Source organism: Oncorhynchus mykiss, chromosome 31 (genome assembly GCF_013265735.2).
Source record: "Oncorhynchus mykiss isolate Arlee chromosome 31, USDA_OmykA_1.1, whole genome shotgun sequence".
Taxonomy (NCBI): domain Eukaryota; kingdom Metazoa; phylum Chordata; class Actinopteri; order Salmoniformes; family Salmonidae; genus Oncorhynchus; species Oncorhynchus mykiss.
The window spans coordinates 20,850,945-20,876,299 of NC_050571.1; the positions used below are offsets into that span (position 1 = coordinate 20,850,945).

The window sequence follows — 25,355 nt, forward strand, 5'->3', positions numbered from 1 at the left end:
TGTAGGTCCTGCATTTAATGGAATGTTATTATGCTCTTATCTCCATAGCAATCGCTGTTTATCCCTCCTGTACTTGAGAATGTTCAAACTAAAGAAGGACCATGCAGTAAAGTATTCCCGTTCTCTGATGGAGTATTTCAAGGTAACTAACTCTAATTCTAACTTCTAATTCTTACTCTAATTCTTACTCCAAATTCTGACTCCAATTCTAACTCCAAATTCTAACTATAATTCTAACTTCTATGAATAAAAAGAGTGATAGCTGTAGAACACGTACAGCTAATTAAAATGTCTAAATGAAATGTATATTTGTGTTAAGTTGCGTGTACTCATTAGCTTTGCATGGTGGTAATTAAAAAACATACTTTTTTTGTGGTTAGTGTGCAAACTATGTGTATCAATTATCTACATACATTAGTGCTTAAGCCTGTTTTAATTAATTATGTTGCATATTATTCTAGAGACGCTGTTTGTATTGCTGTGATAGCTTTTCTAAGCTGTGCAAAGTGTTTGTATAGTGGTGCTGCCAAATGTCCTGTTCTCACAAACCTCTTCCATTCCAGAACTCGGCTAAAAGTTCCCAAGTACCTTCGCCATGGGGAGCTAATGGAAAGTGAGTAACATGTCACCTCAGTCATCTAATGTTGCATTACAATGCATTTTTTATACCAGATATCTCCCTGAACAGAACCATGTATGTGCCTTCTCCCGGCCAAGCAACAAGCTAACCCTCTCAGATGCTGTCTGAACAGAACCATGTATGTGCCTTCTCCTGGCCAAGCAACAAGCTAACCCTCTCAGATGCTGACTGCTTTGTTCAGACAAAGGTCATGACAGACAGAGCTTCTGTCAATGTGACTTCCAGCTTTCAGCACATCACACTGGTGGGATGAGCTCACTACTTCACTGTTCTTCTGCATTTTCCATGGCAACTGAACCTAACTGATCCACCCTGTGTGTTTGGGTTCGCAGTCTACAGTGGGGCTACCGTGGGGCTACCGTGGGGCTACTGTGGAGCTACCATGGAGCTACCATATAGCTACCATGGGGCTACCGTTGGGCTACCGTGGAGCTACCGTGGGGCTACAGTGAAGCTACCGTGGGGCTACCGTGGGGCTACAGTGAAGCTACCGTGGGGCTACCGTGGGGCTACAGTGAAGCTACCGTGGGGCTACAGTGAAGCTACCGTGGAGCTACCGTGGGGCTACAGTGAAGCTACCGTGGGGCTACAGTGAAGCTACTTTGGGGCTACCGTGGGGCTACTGTGAAGCTACCGTGGGGCTACCGTGAAGCTACCGTGGAGCTGCCGTGGGCCTACTGCGGAGCTACCGTGGGGCTACCGAGGAGCTACTGTGGGGATACCATGGGGCTACTGTGGGGCTCGTCAGTGTCTGGCAGTTGGTGGTGAGCCATCCTCTGTGTGTGACTGTGAGCTCCATTGAGCCTGTCTTTTCAAGGGCTGGGATCTAGCCCTCAGCCAAAGCACTGACCAGCTTCTGCTATTCTGCTGTGAAAGGCGCTGTCAGAAGCAATTAGCCTCAGATCCTACTGGCTCCTAGGGCTCCTGCAGCCTCCTCCAGTTCACCATGGTCACATTAGCCACCTTTTTAATCCCGTGTCAGCTCCGCTACCTGCGGAATGTAATCAACATTAGATTACACTCTGCTCTGGTCTTTCCCACAGTTTGTTTGTTCTGTCCTTGACAATCATGAATCTTTTTTCCTTATTGTTTTTTTTTCACACTGTAGGGTTTGTTTATTTCAGCAAAAGCCTCAAACTATTAGATAGGGAGCCGAGAGAGGCAAGCTGTTGACAGAGCATCATAATTTAACTTCACGGGGGGAGCGCCTTTCAATTTAGTGCTGAATTACAGGACCTGGAGCTTGATTGTTTGGGTTTGGCACTAAAAGACTGATGAATATGTCCTCTGATTGATGTCTCAAGCCTGCTGAGATGATTGTCAGCCATGATTGTCAAGCCGAGATAAGCCCTAGTTTGCCGATAATACAAAATCAAATCAGTATTAGTGATCAAGCCTGACGGAATAGTAGTTAAGCCTGACGGACAGTAGTTAAGCCTGACGGACAGTAGTTAAGCCTGAGGGACAGTGGTTAAGCCTGACGGAGAGTGGCTAAGCCTGACGGACAGTGGCAAAGTCTGAATGACAGTGGCTAAGCCTGGGGGACAGTGGTTAAGCCTGACGGACAGTGGTTAAGCTTGACGGAGAGTGGTTAAGCCTGACGGACAGTGGTTAAGCCTGAAGGATAGTGGTTAAGCCTGACGGAGAGTGGTTAAGCCTGACGGACAGTAGTTAAGCCTGAGGGACAGTGGTTAAACCTGAGGGACAATAGTTAAGCCTGACGGACAGTAGTTAAGCCTGAGGGACAGTAGTTAAGCCTGACGGACAGTAGTTAAGCCTGACGGACAGTAGTTAAGCCTGAGGGACAGTGGTTAAACCTGACGGAGAGTGGTTAAGCCTGACGGACAGTGGTTAAGCCTGACGGACAGTGGTTAAGCCTGAAGGAGAGTGGTTAAGCCTGAAGGATAGTGGTTAAGCCTGACGGACAGTGGTTAAGCCTGACGGACAGTGGTTAAGCCTGACGGACAGTGGTTACGCCTGGCAAAGAATGGTTAAGCCTGACGGAGAGTGGTTAAGCCGGACGGACGGTGGCAAAGTCTGAATGACAGTGGCTAAGCCTGGGGGACAGTGGTTAAGCCTGACGGACAGTGGTTAAGCCTGACGGAGAGTGGTTAAGCCTGACGGACAGTGGTTAAGCCTGAAGGATAGTGGTTAAGCCTGACGGAGAGTGGTTAAGCCTGACGGACAGTAGTTAAGCCTGAGGGACAGTGGTTAAACCTGAGGGACAATAGTTAAGCCTGACGGACAGTAGTTAAGCCTGAGGGACAGTAGTTAAACCTGACGGACAGTAGTTAAGCCTGAGGGACAGTGGTTAAACCTGACGGAGAGTGGTTAAGCCTGACAGAGAGTGGTTAAGCCTGACGGACAGTGGTTAAGCCTGACGGAGAGTGGTTAAGCCTGAAAGATAGTGGTTAAGCCTGACGGACAGTGGTTAAGCCTGACGGACAGTGGTTAAGCCTGACGGACAGTGGTTACGCCTGGCGGAGAATGGTTAAGCCTGACGGAGAGTGGTTAAGCCGGACGGACAGTGGCAAAGTCTGAATGACAGTGGCTAAGCCTGGGGGACAGTGGTTAAGCCTGACGGACTGTGGTTAAGCCTGACGGAGAGTGGTTAAGCCTGACGGACAGTGGTTAAGCCTGACGGACAGTGGCAAAGTCTGAATGACAGTGGCTAAGACTGGGGGACAGTGGTTAAGCCTGACGGACAGTGGTTAAGCCTGAAGGATAGTGGTTAAGCCTGACGGAGAGTGGCAAAGTCTGAATGACAGTGGCTAAGCCTGGGGGACTGTGGTTAAGCCTGACGGACAGTGGTTAAGCCTGACGGAGAGTAGTTAAGCCTGACGGACAGTAGTTAAGCCTGACGGACAGTAGTTAAGCCTGAGGGACAGTGGTTAAACCTGATGGAGATTGGTTAAGCTTGACGGACAGTGGTTAAGCCTGACGAACAGTGGTTAAGCCTGACGGACAGTGGTTAAGCCTGACGGACAGTGGTTCAGCCTGACGGACAGTGGCAAAGTCTGAATGACATTGGCTAAGCCTGGGGGACAGTGGTTAAGCCTGACGGAGAGTGGTTAAGCCTGACGGATACTGGTTAAGCCTGACGGACAGTGGTTAAGCCTGGATAGTGGATAGTGGTTAAGCCTGAATGGCAGTGGTTAAGTCTGAATGGCAGTGGTTAAGCCTGAAGGATAGTGGTTAAGTCTGACAGACAGTGGTTAAGCTTGACGGACAGTGGTTAAGCCTGACAGACAGTGGTTAAGCCTGACGGACTGTGGTTAAGCCTGACGGACAGTGGTTAAGCTTGACGGACAGTGGCAAAGCCTGAATGACAGTGCTTAAGCCTGACGGACTGTGGTTAAGCTTGGCGGACAGTGGTTAAGCCTGACGGACAGTGGTTAAGCCTGACGGACAGTGGTTACGCCTGGCGGAGAATGGTTAAGCCTGACGGAGAGTGGTTAAGCCGGACGGACAGTGGCAAAGTCTGAATGACAGTGGCTAAGCCTGGGGGACAGTGGTTAAGCCTGACGGACTGTGGTTAAGCCTGACGGAGAGTGGTTAAGCCTGACGGACAGTGGTTAAGCCTGACGGACAGTGGCAAAGTCTGAATGACAGTGGCTAAGACTGGGGGACAGTGGTTAAGCCTGACGGACAGTGGTTAAGCCTGAAGGATAGTGGTTAAGCCTGACGGAGAGTGGCAAAGTCTGAATGACAGTGGCTAAGCCTGGGGGACTGTGGTTAAGCCTGACGGACAGTGGTTAAGCCTGACGGAGAGTAGTTAAGCCTGACGGACAGTAGTTAAGCCTGACGGACAGTAGTTAAGCCTGAGGGACAGTGGTTAAACCTGATGGAGATTGGTTAAGCTTGACGGACAGTGGTTAAGCCTGACGAACAGTGGTTAAGCCTGACGGACAGTGGTTAAGCCTGACGGACAGTGGTTCAGCCTGACGGACAGTGGCAAAGTCTGAATGACATTGGCTAAGCCTGGGGGACAGTGGTTAAGCCTGACGGAGAGTGGTTAAGCCTGACGGATACTGGTTAAGCCTGACGGACAGTGGTTAAGCCTGGATAGTGGATAGTGTATAAGCCTGAATGGCAGTGGTTAAGTCTGAATGGCAGTGGTTAAGCCTGAAGGATAGTGGTTAAGTCTGACAGACAGTGGTTAAGCTTGACGGACAGTGGTTAAGCCTGACAGACAGTGGTTAAGCCTGACGGACTGTGGTTAAGCCTGACGGACAGTGGTTAAGCTTGACGGACAGTGGCAAAGCCTGAATGACAGTGCTTAAGCCTGACGGACTGTGGTTAAGCTTGGCGGACAATGGTTAAGCCTGACGGACTGTGGTTAAGCTTGACGGACAGTGGCAAAGCCTGACGGACTGTGGTTAAGCTTGACGGGCAGTGGCAAAGCCTGACGGATTGTGGTTAAGCTTGACGGACAGTGGCAAAGCCTGAATGACAGTGGTTAAGCCTGACGGACTGTGGTTAAGCCTGACGGACTGTGGTTAAGCTTGAGGGACAGTGGCAAAGCCTGAATGACAGTGCTTAAGCCTGACGGACTGTGGTTAAGCTTGGCGGACAATGGTTAAGCCTGACGGACTGTGGTTAAGCTTGACGGACAGTGGCAAAGCCTGACGGACTGTGGTTAAGCTTGACGGACAGTGGCAAAGCCTGACGGATTGTGGTTAAGCTTGACGGACAGTGGCAAAGCCTGAATGACAGTGGTTAAGCCTGACGGACTGTGGTTAAGCCTGACGGACTGTGGTTAAGCTTGAGGGACAGTGGCAAAGCCTGACGGATTGTGGTTAAGCTTGACGGACAGTGGCAACGCCTGAATGACAGTGGTTAAGCCTGACGGAGAGTGGTTAAGCCTGACGGACAGTGGTTAAGCCTGACGGATAGTGGTTAAGCCTGACGGAGAGTGGTTAAGCCTGAAGGATAGTGGTTAAGCCTGACGGACAGTGGCAAAGTCTGAATGACAGTGGCTAAGACTGGGGGACAGTGGTTAAGCCTGACGGAGAGTGGTCAAGCCTGAAGGATAGTGGTTAAGCCTGACGGACAGTGGCAAAGTCTGAATGACAGTGGCTAAGCCTGGGGGACAGTGGTTAAGCCTGACGGACAGTGGTTAAGCCTGACGGAGAGTAGTTAAGCCTGACGGACAGTAGTTAAGCCTGACGGACAGTAGTTAAGCCTGAGGGACAGTGATTAAACCTGATGGAGATTGGTTAAGCTTGACGGACAGTGGTTAAGCCTGACGAACAGTGGTTAAGCCTGACGGGCAGTGGTTAAGCCTGACGGACAGTGGTTCAGCCTGACGGACAGTGGCAAAGTCTGAATGACATTGGCTAAGCCTGGGGGACAGTGGTTAAGCCTGACGGAGAGTGGTTAAGCCTGACGGATAGTGGTTAAGCCTGACGGACAGTGGTTAAGCCTGGATAGTGGATAGTGGTTAAGCCTGAAGGAGAGTGGTTAAGCCTGACGGAGAGTGGTAAAGCCTGAATGATAGTGGTTAAGCCTGAAGGATAGTGGTTAAGTCTGAATGCCAGTGGTTAAGCCTGAAGGATAGTGGTTAAGCCTGACAGACAGTGGTTAAGCTTGACGGACAGTGGTTAAGCCTGACAGACAGTGGTTAAGCCTGACGGACATTGGTTAAGCTTGACGGACAGTTGCAAAGCCTGACGGATTGTGGTTAAGCTTGACGGACAGTGGCAAAGCCTGAATGACAGTGCTTAAGCCTGACGGACTGTGGTTAAGCCTGACGGAGAGTGGTTAAGCCTGACGGATACTGGTTAAGCCTGACGGACAGTGGTTAAGCCTGGATAGTGGATAGTGTTTAAGCCTGAAGGAGAGTGGTTAAGCCTGACGGAGAGTGGTAAAGCCTGAATGATAGTGGTTAAGCCTGAAGGATAGTGGTTAAGTCTGAATGGCAGTGGTTAAGCCTGAAGGATAGTGGTTAAGTCTGACAGACAGTGGTTAAGCTTGACGGACAGTGGTTAAGCCTGACAGACAGTGGTTAAGCCTGACGGACTGTGGTTAAGCCTGACGGACAGTGGTTAAGCTTGACGGACAGTGGCAAAGCCTGAATGACAGTGCTTAAGCCTGACGGACTGTGGTTAAGCTTGGCGGACAATGGTTAAGCCTGACGGACTGTGGTTAAGCTTGACGGACAGTGGCAAAGCCTGACGGACTGTGGTTAAGCTTGACGGGCAGTGGCAAAGCCTGACGGATTGTGGTTAAGCTTGACGGACAGTGGCAAAGCCTGAATGACAGTGGTTAAGCCTGACGGACTGTGGTTAAGCCTGACGGACTGTGGTTAAGCTTGAGGGACAGTGGCAAAGCCTGAATGACAGTGCTTAAGCCTGACGGACTGTGGTTAAGCTTGGCGGACAATGGTTAAGCCTGACGGACTGTGGTTAAGCTTGACGGACAGTGGCAAAGCCTGACGGACTGTGGTTAAGCTTGACGGACAGTGGCAAAGCCTGACGGATTGTGGTTAAGCTTGACGGACAGTGGCAACGCCTGAATGACAGTGGTTAAGCCTGACGGAGAGTGGTTAAGCCTGACGGACAGTGGTTAAGCCTGACGGATAGTGGTTAAGCCTGACGGAGAGTGGTTAAGCCTGAAGGATAGTGGTTAAGCCTGACGGACAGTGGCAAAGTCTGAATGACAGTGGCTAAGCCTGGGGGACAGTGGTTAAGCCTGACGGACAGTGGTTAAGCCTGACGGAGAGTAGTTAAGCCTGACGGACAGTAGTTAAGCCTGACGGACAGTAGTTAAGCCTGAGGGACAGTGATTAAACCTGATGGAGATTGGTTAAGCTTGACGGACAGTGGTTAAGCCTGACGAACAGTGGTTAAGCCTGACGGACAGTGGTTCAGCCTGACGGACAGTGGCAAAGTCTGAATGACATTGGCTAAGCCTGGGGGACAGTGGTTAAGCCTGACGGAGAGTGGTTAAGCCTGACGGATAGTGGTTAAGCCTGACGGACAGTGGTTAAGCCTGGATAGTGGATAGTGGTTAAGCCTGAAGGAGAGTGGTTAAGCCTGACGGAGAGTGGTAAAGCCTGAATGATAGTGGTTAAGCCTGAAGGATAGTGGTTAAGTCTGAATGGCAGTGGTTAAGCCTGAAGGATAGTGGTTAAGCCTGACAGACAGTGGTTAAGCTTGACGGACAGTGGTTAAGCCTGACAGACAGTGGTTAAGCCTGACGGACATTGGTTAAGCTTGACGGACAGTTGCAAAGCCTGACGGATTGTGGTTAAGCTTGACGGACAGTGGCAAAGCCTGAATGACAGTGCTTAAGCCTGACGGACTGTGGTTAAGCTTGACGGACAATGGTTAAGCCTGACGGACTGTGGTTAAGCTTGACGGACAGTTGCAAAGCCTGACGGATTGTGGTTAAGCTTGACGGACAGTGGCAAAGCCTGAATGACAGTTGTTAAGCCTGACGGATTGTGGTTAAGCTTGACGGACAGTGGCAAAGCCTGAATAACAGTTGTTAAGCCTGAAGGATAGTGGTTAAGCCTGACGGACAGTGGTTAAGCCTGACGGACAGTGGTTAAGCCTAACGGAGAGTGGTAAAGGACACCAATACTAAAGGACACCAAAGAACAGTTCTGCTTGGGCAGAGAAACATGAGTAATGGACATTAGACCGTAGGAAATCTGTCCTTTGGTCTGGAGTCCAAATTTGAGATTTTTGGTCCTAACCGCCATGTCTTTGTGAGATGCGGTGTGGGTGAACGGATGATCTCTGCATGTGTATTTCCCACTGAAAAGCATGGAGGAGGAGGTGTGATGTTGTGGGGGTGCTTTGCTGGTGACAGTCTGTGATTTACAGTGCCTTGAGAAAGTATTCGGCCCCCTTGAACTTTGAGACCTTTTGCCACATTTCAGGCTTCAAACATAAAGATATAAAACTGTATTTTTTTGTGAAGAATCAACAACAAGTGGGACACAATCATGAAGTGGAACGACATTTATTGGATATTTCAAACTTTTTTAACAAATTAAAAACTTAAAAATTGGGCGTGCAAAATTATTCAGCCCCTTTACTTTCAGTGCAGCAAACTCTCTCCAGAAGTTCAGTGAGGATCTCTGAATGATCCAATGTTGACCTAAATGACTAATGATGATAAATACAATCCACCTGTGTGTAATCAAGTCTCCGTATAAATGCACCTGCACTGTGATAGTCTCAGAGGTCCGTTAAAAGCGCAGAGAGCATCATGAAGAACAAGGAACACACCAGGCAGGTCCGAGATACTGTTGTGAAGAAGTTTAAAGCCGGATTTGGATACAAAAAGATTTCCCAAGCTTTAAACATCCCAAGGAGCACTGTGCAAGCGATAATATTGAAATGGAAGGAGTATCAGACCACTGCAAATCTACCAAGACCTGGCCGTCCCTCTAAACTTTCAGCTCATACAAGGAGAAGACTGATCAGAGATGCAGCCAAGAGGCCCATGATCACTCTGGATGAACTGCAGAGATCTACAGCTGAGGTGGGAGACTCTGTCCATAGGACAATAATCAGTTGTATATTGCACAAATCTGGCCTTTATGGAAGAGTGGCAAGAAGAAAGCCATTTCTTAAAGAGATCCATAAAAAGTGTTGTTTAAAGTTTGCCACAAGCCACCTGGGAGACACACCAAACATGTGGAAGAAGGTGCTCTGGTCAGATGAAACCAAAATTGAACTTTTTGGCAACAATGCAAAACGTTATGTTTGGCGTAAAAGCAACACAGCTGAACACACCATCTCCACTGTCAAACATGGTGGTGGCAGCATCATGGTTTGGGCCTGCTTTTCTTCAACAGGGACAGGGAAGATGGTTAAAATTGATGGGAAGATGGATGGAGCCAAATACAGGACCATTCTGGAAGAACACCTGATGGAGTCTGCAAAAGACCTGAGACTGGGACGGAGATTTGTCTTCCAACAAGACAATGATCCAAAACATAAAGCAAAATCTACAATGGAATGGTTCAAAAAGAAACATATCCAGGTGTTAGAATGGCCAAGTCAAAGTCCAGACCTGAATCCAATCGAGAATCTGTGGAAAGAACTGAAAACTGCTGTTCACAAATGCTCTCCATCCAACCTCACTGAGCTCGAGCTGTTTTGCAAGGAGGAATGGGAAAAAATGTCAGTCTCTCGATGTGCAAAACTGATAGAGACATACCCCAAGCGACTTACAGCTGTAATCGCAGCAAAAGGTGGCGCTACAAAGTATTAACTTAAGGGGCTGAATAATTTTGCACGCCCAATTTTTCAGTTTTTGATTTGTTAAAAAAGTTAGAAATATCCAATAAATGTCGTTCCACTTCATGATTGTGTCCCACTTGTTGTTGATTCTTCACAAAAAAATACAGTTTTATATCTTTATGTTTGAAGCCTGAAATGTGGCAAAAGGACGCAAAGTTCAAGGGGGCCGAATACTTTCGCAAGGCACTGTATTTAGAATTCAAGGTACACTTAACCAGCATGGCTACCACAGCATTCTGCAGCGATACATCATCCCATCTGGTTTGCACTTAGTGGAACTTTGTTTTTCAAAAGGTCAATGACCCAAAAAACACACCTCCATGCTGTGTGAGGGCAATTTGACCAAGAAGGAGAGTGATGGAGTGCTGCATCAGATGACCTGGTCTCCACAATCACCCGACCTCAACCGAATTGAGATGATTTGGGATGAGTTGGACTGCAGAGTGAAGGAAATGCAGCCAACAAGTGCTCAAAATATGTGGGAACTCCTTCATGACTGTTTGAAAAAGCACCCTCTCATCATCACACCTCCTCCTCCATGCTTCTCTTTACTCCCTGTATATATAATTCACTTAACTCCCTATACAGTTGAAGTCGGAAGTTTACATACACCTTAGCCAAATACATTTAAACTCAGTTTTTTCACTATTCCTGACATTTAATCCAAGTAAAAATTTCCTGTCTTAGGCCAGTTAGGATCATCACTTTATTTTAAGAATGTGAAATGTCAGAATAACAGTAGAGTGAATTATTTATTTCAGTTTTTATTTCTTTCATCACATTACTAGTGGGTCAGAAGTTTACATACACTCAATTAGTATTTGGTAGCATTGCCTTTAAATTGTTTAACTTGGGTCAAACGATTCGAGTAGCCTTCCACAAGCTTTCCACAATAAGTTGTGTGAATTTTGGCCCATTCCTCCTGACAGAGCTGGTGTAACTGAGTCAAGTTTGTAGGCCTCCTTGCTCGCACACGCTTTTTCAGTTCTGCCCACAAATTTTCTATAGGATTGAGGTCAGGGCTTTGTGATGGCCACTCCAATAGCTTGACTTTGTTGTCCTTAAGCCATTTTGACACAACATTGGAAGCATGCTTGGGGTCATTGTCCATTTGGAAGACCCATTTGCGACCAAGCTTTAACTTCCTGACTGATGTCTTGAGATGTGGCTTCAATATTTCCACGTCATTTTCCTCCTCCTCATGCCGTCTATTTTGTGAAGTGCACCAGTCCCTCCTGCAGCAAAGCAGCCCCACAACACGATGCTGCCACCGCCGTGCTTCACGGTTGGGATGGTGTTCTTCGGCTTGCAAGCCTCCCCCTTTTTCCTCCAAACATAACAATGGTCATTATGGCCAAACAGTTCTATTTTTGTTTCATCAGACCAGAGGACATTTCTCCAAAAAGTACAGTCTTGTCCCCATGTGCAGTTGCAAACCGTAGTCTGGCTTTTTTTATGCCGGTTTTGGAGCAGTGGCTTCTTCCTTGCCGAGCGGGCTTTCAGGTTCTGTCGATATAGGACTCGTTTTACTGTGGATATAGTCACTTTTGTACTTGTTTCCTCCAGCATCTTCATAATGTTCTTTGCTGTTGTTCTGGGATTGATTTGCACTTTTCGCACCAAAGTACGTTCATCTCTAGGAGACAGAACGCATCTCCTTCCTGAGCGGTTGGACGGCTGTGTGGTCCCATGGTGTTTATACTTGCGTACTATTGTTTGTACAGATGAACGTGGTACCTTCAGGCGTTTGGAAATTGCTCCCAAGGATGAACCAGACTTCTGGAGGTCTACAATTTTTTTCTGAGGTCTTGGCTGATTTCTTTTGATTTTCCCATGATGTCAAGCAAAGAGGCACTGGGTTTGAAGGTAGGCCTTGAAATACATCCACAGGTACCCTTCCAATTGACTCAAATCTTGTCAATTAGCCTATCAGATGCTTCTAAAGCCATGACATAATATTCTGTAATTTTCCTAGCTGTTTGAAGGAACAGTCACCTTAGTGTATGTAGACTTCTGACCCAATGGAATTGTGATACAGTGAATTATAAGTGTAATATTCCGTCTGTAAACAATTGTAGGAAAAATTACTTGTTTCATGCGCAAAGTCTATGTCCTAACCGACTTACCAAAACTATAGTTTGTGAACAAGAAATTTGTAGAGTGATTGAAAAACCAGTTTTAATGACTCCAACCTAAGTGTATGTAAACTTCCGACTTCAACTGTATATATAATTAACTTTACTCCATGTATATATAATTCACTTTACTCCCTGTATCTGTATATATAATTCACTTTACTCCCTGTATATATAATTCACTTTACTACCTGTATATATAATTCACTTTACTCTCTGTATATATAATTAACTTTACTCCATGTATATATAATTCACTTTACTCCCTGTATCTGTATATATAATTCACTTTACTCCCTGTATATATAATTCACTTTACTCCCTGTATCTGTATATATAATTCACTTTACTCCATGTATATATAATTCACTTTACTCCCTGTATCTGTATATATAATTCACTTTACTCCCTGTATATATAATTCACTTTATTCCCTGTATATATCATTCACTTTACTCCCTGTATATATAATTTACTTTACTCTCTGTATATATAATTCACTTTACTCTCTGTATATATAATTCACTTTACTCTCTGTATCTGTATATATAATTCACTTTACTCCCTGTATATATAATTCACTTTACTCTCTGTATCTGTATATATAATTCACTTTACTCCCTGTATATATAATTCACTTTATTCCCTGTATATATAATTCACTTTACTCCCTGTATATATAATTCACTTTACTCTCTGTATATATAATTCACTTTACTCTCTGTATCTGTATATATAATTCACTTTACTCCCTGTATATATAATTTACTTTACTCTCTGTATCTGTATATATAATTCACTTTACTCCCTGTATATATAATTCACTTTATTCCCTGTATATATAATTCACTTTATTCCCTGTATATATAATTCACTTTACTCCCTGTATATATAATTTACTTTACTCTCTGTATCTGTATATATCATTCACTTTATTCCCTGTATATATAATTCACTTTACTCCCTGTATATATAATTCACTTTACTCTCTGTATATATAATTCACTTTACTCCATGTATATATAATTCACTTTACTCCCTGTATCTGTATATATAATCACTTTACTCCCTGTATATATTATTCACTTTACTCCCTGTATCTGTATATATAATTCACTTTACTCTCTGTATCTGTATATATAATTCACTTTACTCCCTGTATATATAATTCACTTTATTCCCTGTATATATAATTCACTTTACTCCCTGTATATATAATTCACTTTACTCTCTGTATCTGTATATATAATTAACTTTACTCTCTGTATATATAATTCACTTTATTCCCTGTATATATAATTCACTTTACTCCCTGTATATATAATTCACTTTACTCCCTGTATCTGTATATATAATTCACTTTACTCTCTGTATCTGTATATATAATTCACTTTACTCCCTGTATATATAATTCACTTTATTCCCTGTATATATAATTCACTTTACTCCCTGTATATATAATTCACTTTACTCCCTGTATCTGTATATATAATTCACTTTACTCTCTGTATCTGTATATATAATTCATTTTACTCCCTGTATATATAATTCACTTTATTCCCTGTATATATAATTCACTTTACTCCCTGTATATATAATTCACTTTACTCCCTGTATATATAATTCACTTTACTCTCTGTATCTATCATTCACTTTACTCTCTGTATCTGTATATATAATTCACTTTACTCTCTGTATCTGTATATATAATTCACTTTACTCCCTGTATCTGTATATATAATTAACTTTACTCCCTGTATATATAATTCATTTTACTCTCTGTATCTGTATATATAATTCACTTTACTCCCTGTATATATAATTCACTTTATTCCCTGTATATATAATTCACTTTACTCCCTGTATATATAATTCACTTTACTCCCTGTATCTGTATATATAATTCACTTTACTCTCTGTATCTGTATATATAATTCACTTTACTCCCTGTATATATAATTCACTTTATTCCCTGTATATATAATTCACTTTACTCCCTGTATATATAATTCACTTCACTCTCTGTATCTGTATATATAATTCACTTTACTCCCTGTATATATAATTCAATTTACTCTCTGTATCTGTATATATAATTCACTTTACTCTCTGTATCTGTATATATAATTCACTTTACTCTCTGTATCTGTATATATAATTCACTTTACTCTCTGTATCTGTATATATAATTCACTTTACTCCCTGTATATATAATTCACTTTATTCCCTGTATATATAATTCACTTTACTCCCTGTATATATAATTCACTTTACTCTCTGTATCTGTATATATAGTTCACTTTACTCTCTGTATCTGTATATATAATTCACTTTACTCTCTGTATCTGTATATATAATTCACTTTACTCTCTGTATCTGTATATATAATTCACTTTACTCCCTGTATATAAAATTCACTTTATTCCCTGTATATATAATTCACTTTACTCCCTGTATATATAATTCACTTTACTCTCTGTATCTGTATATATAATTCACTTTACTCCCTGTATCTGTATATATAATTCACTTTACTCTCTCTATCTGTATATATAATTCACTTTACTCTCTGTATCTGTATATATAATTCACTTTACTCCCTGTATCTGTATATATAATTAACTTTACTCTCTGTATCTGTATATATAATTCACTTTACTCTCTGTATCTGTATATATAATTAACTTTACTCTCTGTATCTGTATATATAATTCACTTTACTCTCTGTATCTGTATATATAATTAACTTTACTCCCTGTATATATAATTCACTTTATTCCCTGTATATATAATTCACTTTATTCCCTGTATATATAATTCACTTTACTCCCTGTATATATTATTCACTTTACTCTCTGTATCTGTATATATAATTCACTTTACTCCCTGTATATATAATTCACTTTATTCCCTGTATATATAATTCACTTTACTCTCTGTATCTGTATATATAATTCACTTTACTCTCTGTATCTGTATATATAATTCACTTTACTCCCTGTATCTGTATATATAATTCACTTTATTCCCTGTATATATAATTCACTTTACTCCCTGTATATATAATTCACTTTACTCTCTGTATCTGTATATATAATTCACTTTACTCTCTGTATATATAATTCACTTTATTCCCTGTATATATAATTCACTTTACTCCCTGTATATATAATTCACTTTACTCCCTGTATCTGTATATATAATTCACTTTACTCTCTGTATCTGTATATATAATTCACTTTACTCCCTGTATATATAATTCACTTTATTCCCTGTATATATAATTCACTTTACTCCCTGTATATATAATTCACTTTACTCTCTGTATCTGTATATATAATTCACTTTACTCTCTGTATCTGTATATATAATTCACTTTACTCCCTGTATCTGTATATATAATTCACTTTACTCTCTGTATCTGTATATATAATTCACTTTACTCTCTGTATCTGTATATATAATTCACTTTACTCCCTGTATCTGTATATATAATTCACTTTACTCTCTGTATCTGTATATATAATTCACTTTACTCTCTGTATCTGTATATATAATTCACTTTACTCCCTGTATATATAATTCACTTTATTCCCTGTATATATAATTCACTTTATTCCCTGTATATATAATTCACTTTACTCCCTGTATATATAATTCACTTTACTCTCTGTATCTGTATATATAATTACCTTTACTCCCTGTATATATAATTCACTTCATTCCCTGTATATATAATTCACTTTACTCTCTGTGTCTGTATATATAATTCACTTTACTCTCTGTATCTGTATATATAATTCACTTTACTCCCTGTATCTGTATATATAATTCACTTTACTCCCTGTATATATAATTCACTTTACTCCCTGTATCTGTATATATAATTCACTTTACTCTCTGTGTCTGTATATATAATTCACTTTACTCTCTGTATCTGTATATATAATTCACTTTACTCCCTGTATCTGTATATATAATTCACTTTACTCCCTGTATATATAATTCACTTTACTCCCTGTATCTGTATATATAATTCACTTTACTCTCTGTATCTGTATATATAATTCACTTTATTCCCTGTATATATAATTCACTTTACTCCCTGTATATATAATTCACTTTACTCTCTGTATCTGTATATATAATTAACTTTACTCTCTGTATATATAATTCACTTTATTCCCTGTATATATAATTCACTTTACTCCCTGTATATATAATTCACTTTACTCCCTGTATCTGTATATATAATTCACTTTACTCTCTGTATCTGTATATATAATTCACTTTACTCCCTGTATATATAATTCACTTTATTCCCTGTATATATAATTCACTTTACTCCCTGTATATATAATTCACTTTACTCCCTGTATCTGTATATATAATTCACTTTACTCTCTGTATCTGTATATATAATTCATTTTACTCCCTGTATATATAATTCACTTTATTCCCTGTATATATAATTCACTTTGCTCCCTGTATATATAATTCACTTTACTCCCTGTATATATAATTCACTTTATTCCCTGTATATATAATTCACTTTACTCCCTGTATATATAATTCACTTCACTCTCTGTATCTGTATATATAATTCACTTTACTCCCTGTATATATAATTCAATTTACTCTCTGTATCTGTATATATAATTCACTTTACTCTCTGTATCTGTATATATAATTCACTTTACTCTCTGTATCTGTATATATAATTCACTTTACTCTCTGTATCTGTATATATAATTCACTTTACTCCCTGTATATATAATTCACTTTATTCCCTGTATATATAATTCACTTTACTCCCTGTATATATAATTCACTTTACTCTCTGTATCTGTATATATAGTTCACTTTACTCTCTGTATCTGTATATATAATTCACTTTACTCTCTGTATCTGTATATATAATTCACTTTACTCTCTGTATCTGTATATATAATTCACTTTACTCCCTGTATATAAAATTCACTTTATTCCCTGTATATATAATTCACTTTACTCCCTGTATATATAATTCACTTTACTCTCTGTATCTGTATATATAATTCACTTTACTCCCTGTATCTGTATATATAATTCACTTTACTCTCTCTATCTGTATATATAATTCACTTTACTCTCTGTATCTGTATATATAATTCACTTTACTCCCTGTATCTGTATATATAATTAACTTTACTCTCTGTATCTGTATATATAATTCACTTTACTCTCTGTATCTGTATATATAATTAACTTTACTCTCTGTATCTGTATATATAATTCACTTTACTCTCTGTATCTGTATATATAATTAACTTTACTCCCTGTATATATAATTCACTTTATTCCCTGTATATATAATTCACTTTATTCCCTGTATATATAATTCACTTTACTCCCTGTATATATTATTCACTTTACTCTCTGTATCTGTATATATAATTCACTTTACTCCCTGTATATATAATTCACTTTATTCCCTGTATATATAATTCACTTTACTCTCTGTATCTGTATATATAATTCACTTTACTCTCTGTATCTGTATATATAATTCACTTTACTCCCTGTATCTGTATATATAATTCACTTTATTCCCTGTATATATAATTCACTTTACTCCCTGTATATATAATTCACTTTACTCTCTGTATCTGTATATATAATTCACTTTACTCTCTGTATATATAATTCACTTTATTCCCTGTATATATAATTCACTTTACTCCCTGTATATATAATTCACTTTACTCCCTGTATCTGTATATATAATTCACTTTACTCTCTGTATCTGTATATATAATTCACTTTACTCCCTGTATATATAATTCACTTTATTCCCTGTATATATAATTCACTTTACTCCCTGTATATATAATTCACTTTACTCTCTGTATCTGTATATATAATTCACTTTACTCTCTGTATCTGTATATATAATTCACTTTACTCCCTGTATCTGTATATATAATTCACTTTACTCTCTGTATCTGTATATATAATTCACTTTACTCTCTGTATCTGTATATATAATTCACTTTACTCCCTGTATCTGTATATATAATTCACTTTACTCTCTGTATCTGTATATATAATTCACTTTACTCTCTGTATCTGTATATATAATTCACTTTACTCCCTGTATATATAATTCACTTTATTCCCTGTATATATAATTCACTTTATTCCCTGTATATATAATTCACTTTACTCCCTGTATATATAATTCACTTTACTCTCTGTATCTGTATATATAATTACCTTTACTCCCTGTATATATAATTCACTTCATTCCCTGTATATATAATTCACTTTACTCTCTGTGTCTGTATATATAATTCACTTTACTCTCTGTATCTGTATATATAATTCACTTTACTCCCTGTATCTGTATATATAATTCACTTTACTCTCTGTATCTGTATATATAATTCACTTTACTCCCTGTATATATAATTCACTTTACTCCCTGTATATATAATTCACTTTACTCCCTGTATATATAATTCACTTTACTCCCGGTATATATAATTCACTTTACTCCCTGTATGTTTTGCCCAGGATACCAAAATCCATGGTGTCCAGTGGTTATACAGTACACTATCATCTCTGTGGTGGTGCCCTGACCTTTTCACTTCCAACCTCTAACCCCTGACCCCTGTATTGTGTCTCTGTCTTCCCAGGAACACAGGCACCCCATCGCCCCTGTCTCTGAGTCTCTCCCCAGTCAGTTGGGGCAGCAGCAGTATGGGCACTGCGGGCTCCGGGGCCTCCGGCAACGTGGCCATCCCCCAGCGCATTCACCAGATGGCCGCCAGCCACGTCAACATTACCAACAACATTCTCCGGAGCTACGAGCACTGGGACACAGCAGAAAAGTTGGCCACAGAGAGCCAAGGTACTGGAGACTGGAGACTGGACACAGTCTCTCTGTTTTACAACAGGATGTTTGTATAGGAGATGGCAGAAATGGCAGATTTTGTACATTAGTAGAATAAATTGTGCTGTAGATACCAGGTAGGGTGGTAACTGCAGCTGATGTAGCAGTAATAGCTACATACAACGTCCATTATTCTTTTGTTATCGTATCATATATTTGTGTTAATACATGTATTCCCATTCATCTACCTTGCATTCAGTAATTACAGTATATATGACTAATTATTCATATTGGTTAGGAACCAAGGCCAGCCAGATCCTTTCATCACCCTCAGGATGGCCTAATATGGACTGATGTGTTCTGTATTCTTTCGTGGCGATATGGAGAATAAAGGAGCCCTAAGCCTTGACCCATTTACTGTCATTAGTGAGTGAATGTACAGACTAGAGAGAGACCAGCAGAGATATATGGAGGACACCCCTCTTGACTGTGAATGGAGGATTTGATGTGTCGTGTCTCTGTCATTTCCTGAGCCTAGCTGATTAAAGGGGCAGGTTATGTGGTTGTGTTAGGCAAGAACTCACTCTCAGAGCCTCAGAAGTATCCATTAGAAGTTGATCCTCCCTACACCTCTCCTACTCTCTGTCGACACTCATAATGAGCTCAATTAGAGCCTGTTGGATGGTGTCTTCGGTGGAAATGAGACAGGAATCACCCAGTTATGACACCATAAGGCCTAGGTGGGCCTTTCAACACATACTGATCACCAGAGCTGTTACTTTTAGGATTGAGCCTTTCCAGCACTCAATCACCCACTGTTTATTAGGAAGAGAGGGAGGAGAGGTTAAGAGGGAAGAAAGAGAGGTTAGGAGGGAGGAAAGAGAGGGAAGGAGAGAGGAAAAGAGCTTAAGAGGGAGGGAAGACAGGTTAGGAGGGAGGCAAGAGAGGTTTGGAGGGAGGTAAGAGAGGTTAGGAGGGAGGGAAGAGAGGTTAGGAGGGAGGAAGAGAGGGAAGAGAGGTTAGGAGGGAGGAAAGAGAAGTTAGGAGGGAGGCAAGATAGGTTTGGAGGGAGGGAAGAGAGGTTAGGAAGGAGGGAAGTGAGGTTAGAAGAGATGGAAGCGAGGTCAGGAGGGAAGGAAGAGAGGTTAGGAGGGAAGGAAGAGAGGTTAGGAGGGAAGGAAGAGAGGTTAGGAGGGAACAAAGAGAGGTTAGGAGGGACGGAAGAAAGGCTAGGAGGAAGGGAAGAGAGGGAAGTGAGGTTAGAAGGGAGGGAGGAGAGGTTAGTTGGGAGGGAAAATAAGTTAGGAGGGAGTCGAGAGGTTTGGAGATGAAGAGAGGTCAGGAGGGAGGAAAGAGAGGTTAGTAGGTAGGGAAGAGAGGTTAGGGGAGGGAAGAGAGGGAAGTGGGGTTAGGAGGGAGGGAAGAGAAGTTAGGAGGGAGTCAAGAGAGTTTTGGAGATGAGGAAGAGAGGTCAGGAGGGAGGAAAGCGAGATTAGTAGGTAGGGAAGAGAGGTTAGGGGGAGGGAAGAGAGGGAAGTGGGGTTAGGAGGGAGGGAAGAGAGGGACGGGATGGAAGAGAGGTTAGGAGGGAGGGAAGAGAGGTTAGGAGGGAGGGAAGAGGGGAAGTGAGGTTAGAAAGGATGGAAGAGAGGTTAGGAGGGTGGGAAGAGAGGTAAGTTAAGTTAGAAGGGATGAACGAGAGGTTAGGGGGGAGGGAAGAGAGTTAGGAGGGAGGGAAGAGAGGTTAGGAGAGAGGGAAGAGAGGTTAGGAGGGAGGGAATAGAGGTTAGGAGGGAGGGAAGACAGGTTAGGATAGTGAAAAGAGAGGTTAGGAGGGAGGGAAGAGATGTTAGGAAGGTGGGAAGAGGGGTTAGGAGGGAGGGACAGGAGGGAAGAGAGGTTAGGAGAGAGGGAAGAGAGGTTAGGAGGGAGGGAAGAGGTTAGGAGAGAGAAAAGAGAGGTAAGGAGAGAGGGAAGAGGTTAGGAGGGAGAGAAGAAAGGTTAGGAGGGAGGGAAGAGAGGTTAGGAGGGAGGTCAGGAGAGAGGGAAGAGAGGTTAGGAGGGCGGGAAGAGAGGTTAGGAGAGAGAAAAGAGAGGTTAGGAGAGAGGGACAAGGTTAAGAGGGAGGGAAGAAAGGCTAGGCGGGAAGAAAGGTTTGGAGGGAGGCAAGAGAGGTTAGGAGAGAGGGAAGAGAGGTTAGGAGGGGGGGAAAGAGGTTAGGAAGGAGAGAAGAGAGGTTAGGAGGGAAGAAAGAGAGGTTAGGAGGGAGGGAAGAGAGGTTAGAAGGGAGGGAGGAGAGGTTCGGAGGTTGGGAAGAGAGGGAAGTGAGGTTAGAAGGGAGGGAAGAGAGGATAGGGGGAGGGAAGAGAGGTTAGGAAGAAGGAAAGAGAAGTTAGGAGGGAGGCAAGAGAGGTTTGGAGGTAAGGAAGAGAGGTCAGGAGGGAGGAAAGAGAGGTTAGGAGGTAGGGAAGAGAGATTAGGGGGGAGGGAAGAGAGCGAAGTGAGGTTAGGAGGCAGGGAAGAGAGGTTAGGAGGGAGGCAAGAGAGGTTTGGAGGGAGGGAAGATGGGTTAGGAGGAAGGGATGAGAGGGAAGGGAGGGAAGAGAGATTAGGAGGGAGGGAAGGAAGAGAGGTTAGGGGGGAGGGAAGAGAGGGAAGTGAGGTTAGAAGGGATGGAAGAGAGGTCATGAGTGAGGGAAGAGAGGTTATGAGGGAAGGAAGAGAGGCTAGGAGGGAGGGAAGAGAGGGAAGTGAGGTTAGAAGGGAGGGAGGAGAGATTAGGGGGAGGGAGGAGTGGTTAGGAAGGAGGAAAGAGAAGTTAGGAGGGTGTCAAGAGAGGTTTGGAGGTAAGGAAGAGAGGTCAGGAGGGAGGAAAGAGAGGTTAGGAGGTAGGGAAGAGAGGTTAGGGGGAGGGAAGAGAGGGAAGTGACGTTAGGAGGGAGGCAAGAGAGGTTTGGAGGGAGGGAAGAGGGGTTAGGAGGAAGGGACGAGAGGGAAGGGAGGGAAGAGAGATTAGGATGGAGGTAAGAGAGGTTAGGATGGAGGTAAGAGAGGTTAGGGGGAGGGAAGAGAGGTAATGGGGGAGGGAAGAGAGGTTTGGAGGGAGGGAAGAGGGGTTAGGAGGGAGGGAAGAGAGGTTAGGAGGGAGGGAAGAGAGGTTAGGATGGAGGGAAGAGAGGGAGGGAAGAGAGGTTAGGAGGGAGGGAAGGAAGAGAGGTAAGTGAGTTAGAAGGGATGGACGAGAGGTCAGGAGGGAGGGAAGAGAGGTTAGAAGGGAGGGAGGAGACGTTCGGAGGTTGGGAAGTGAGGGAAGTGAGGTTAGAAGGGAGGGAAGAGAGGATATGGGGAGGGCAGAGATGGAAGAAATGTTAGGAGGGATGGAAGATATGTTTGGAGGGAAGTAAGCGAGGTTTGGCGGGAGGGAAGAGAGGTTAGGAGTGAGGAATGAGAGGTTAGGAGGGAAGGGAAGAGAGGTAGTAGGGAGGGAAGAGAGTGTAGGAGGGAGGGTGGTGAGGTTTGGAGGGATGGAAGAGATAGAGGAGAGGTTAGAAGGGGGGAAGAGAGTGTAGGAGGGAGGCAAGAGTGGTTCGGAGAGGGGAAGAGAGGTTAGTAGGGGGGAAGAGATGTTAGGAGGGAGGGAAGAGAGGTTAGAAGGGAGGAAATAGTTGTTTGGAGGGAGGAAAGAGAGATTAGGAGGGAGGGAAGAGGGGTTAGGAGGAAGGGACGAGAGGGAAGGGAGGGAAGAGAGATTAGGAGGAAGGGAAGAGAGGGAAGTGAGGTTAGAAGGGATGGAAGAGAGGTCAGGAGGGAGGGAAGAGAGGTTATGAGGAAAGGAAGAGAGGCTAGGAGGGAGGGAAGTGAGGTTAGAATGGAGGGAGGAGAGATTAGGGGGAGGGAAGAGCGGTTAGGAAGGAGGGAAGAGAGGGAAGGGAGGGAAGAGAGATTAGGAGGGAGGGAAGAGAGGTTAGGAGGGAGGGAAGAGAGATTAGGGGGGAGGGAAGAGAGGTTAGGAGGGAGGGAAGAGAGGGAAGGGAGGGAAGAGAGGTTAGGAGGGAGGGAAGAGAGGTTAGGAGGGGGGAGGAGAGGTTCGGAGGTTGGGAAGAGAGGGAAGTGAGGTTAGAAGGGAGGGAAGAGAGGATAGGAAGAAGGAAAGAGAAGTTAGGAGGGAGGCAAGAGAGGTTTGGAGGGAGGGAAGAGATGGAAGAAATGTTAGGAGGGATGGAAGATATGTTTGGAGTTAAGTAAGCAAGGTTTGGAGGGAGGGAAGAGAGGTTAGGAGGGAGGAATGAGAGGTTAGGAGGGAGGGGAGAGAGGTAGTAGGGAGGGAAAAGAGTGTAGGAGGGAGGGTGGTGAGGTTTGGAGGGATGGAATGGATAGAGGAGAGGTTAGGAGGAGGGGAAGAGAGTTTAGGAGGGAGCAAGAGTGGTTTGGAGAGGGGAAGAGAGGTTAGAAGGGGGGGAAGAGATGTTAGGAGGGAGGGAAGAGAGGTTAGGAGGGAGGAAAGAGTTGTTTGGAGGTAGGAAAGAGAGGTTAGGTGGGTGGAAAGAGAGGTTATGAGGGAGGGTAAAGAGAAATAGAGGGTATGAGGGAGGTAAGAGATGGAAGAGAGGTTAGGAGTGAGGCAAGAAAGGCTAGGAGGGTGGCAAGAGAGATTAGGAGAGGAGAAGAGAGGTTAGGAGGGAGGAAAGAGAGGGAAGAGAGGTTAGGAGGGAGGGTAGTTAGGGAAGACAGGTCAGGAGCGAGGCAAGTGAGGTTAGGAGGGAGGAAAGAGAGGTTAGGAGAGATGAAAGAGAGGTTAGGAGGGAGGAAAGAGAGGTTAGGATGGAGGAAAGAGAGATTTGGGGTGAGGGAAGATGGGTTAGAAGGGAGGAAAGAGGGAAGAGAGGTTAGGAGGGAAGAAAGAGAGATTAGGAGGAAATAAAGAGCGGTTAGGAGGAAAGAAAGAGCGGTTAGGGGGAGGGAAGAGAGGTTCGGGGGGAGGCAAGAGAGGTTAGGAGGGAGGGAAGAGAGGTTCGGAGAGGGTAAGAGAGGTTCGGAGAGGGGAAGAGAGATTCGGAGAGAGGTAAGAGAGGGATGGAAAACAGGACTTTAATTTTGCTATTACACCTGTCTGTCAGTCTTTGTCTTGTAGACACACACACCTAAACACTCACTCTCTCCTCTTCGCCTTCTTCCATAGAGTTCTTTCAGGAGCTGGACTCAATGATGGAACCGTTGAGCCAACACAGCAGCATGATAGAACTTGTGCACTACATACGTCAAGGACTGCACTGGCTACGGATAGAGGCCCACTTGTTATAGTGCTGGGGGAACTGGAACTAAACTGTCTGCCACTCTGTCTGTCTCACACCTCCATCACTACCTCTACCAGCCAGCAACGCCAACCATCCCCCAGTCTCCAGCCATCTGATAACACCCCAATGGACCCCCACCTCACTGCCAGCCAGCAAGTCCCGCCCCATGTCACCTCTCTGAGGTCAGAGGTCATCATTTGCTCTACTACACAGTCTGTCTCTCTGCTCCCTCTGTACAAGGTTGACATGTCAAATGGATGTGGGGGGGGGGAAAGTGAAGTCCCACTATCCAAGCCCCAAAGCGAATGAGAGGGAAGTCCCACCTAAGACCTGTGGAGTGTCTCCAAAGCGTGCCACTAGAGGAGAAGGATCTGTGCTGTTTTGCTGGTTTTCTGCCCGACAGAGCCCTGTGATTTCCCTGTTGTTTATTTTGATCAGACCACCCGAGGGCCTCTTAGAACACTGGGAGCGTTGTTCAGTTCACACCTCCATTCCAACAGGAATATGGATCAGGAATTTATAAGTGCTTTCAACTCTTCACGTTTAGTTTTTGTCAATGCCTTTGATGAACTGACTGACAGAAGTCAGTTGAATAAGTGTCTCTCTCTACTACTATCTGACCGTTGATTTATGGTCCTCAAGACCTCCGTCTCGTGTCAGATAATACATACAGCAACAGTTAGCCTACCCTTTAGTACCATTGGAACAACAAATCATTCAAAATGATTTGATTACTTGTTGCTTATTGGAAATGAACAATGAATAATCAAATTAAATCTGCCACCACAAGCAATTTCTCTGGTTTTGAGGGATTTGCATATTAACATTGTGTCTACTACAGCAGATGAGGATTGTGTCTTTCAGCCCCAGAGGTTGGTGGTGTCTTTGTGTTTGTTTGGTTACTACAATAATAAGAGGCCGGATTTATTCCAAACCAGCACACATTTTCCATGGGTCTAAGGCAACGGGGAAGACATGAAGTGTACACCACCTGAGACTGTGTTCAAAGGTCTAATGCAGCCATTGTTATCGCAATATCAAATCATTTCTAGATAGCAATGAAGCACTTTACTGGTATTGTTTTCAATTAAAATGGTCAAAAATTAATTAAAATAGCTCCTTAGCAAATAGTAATTTCTCTTTCTTATTGGT

The 25,355-nt window shown here is 43.0% G+C and overlaps 1 protein-coding gene across 1 annotated transcript in view; it reads left to right on the forward strand.

The window, feature by feature from the left end:
* Positions 1-25,306, forward strand: part of LOC110504399 (AF4/FMR2 family member 2) — a 288,511-nt gene extending 263,205 nt beyond the window's left edge. Inside the window, exons 19-22 of the mRNA XM_036970067.1 lie at positions 49-142; positions 564-613; positions 18,713-18,927; positions 24,089-25,306. Of these exons, the coding sequence (XP_036825962.1) occupies positions 49-142; positions 564-613; positions 18,713-18,927; positions 24,089-24,210 (481 nt within the window). The 3' untranslated portion in view covers positions 24,211-25,306. The remainder of the gene's footprint in view (positions 1-48; positions 143-563; positions 614-18,712; positions 18,928-24,088) is intronic.
* The last annotated feature ends 49 nt before the right edge of the window (positions 25,307-25,355 follow it).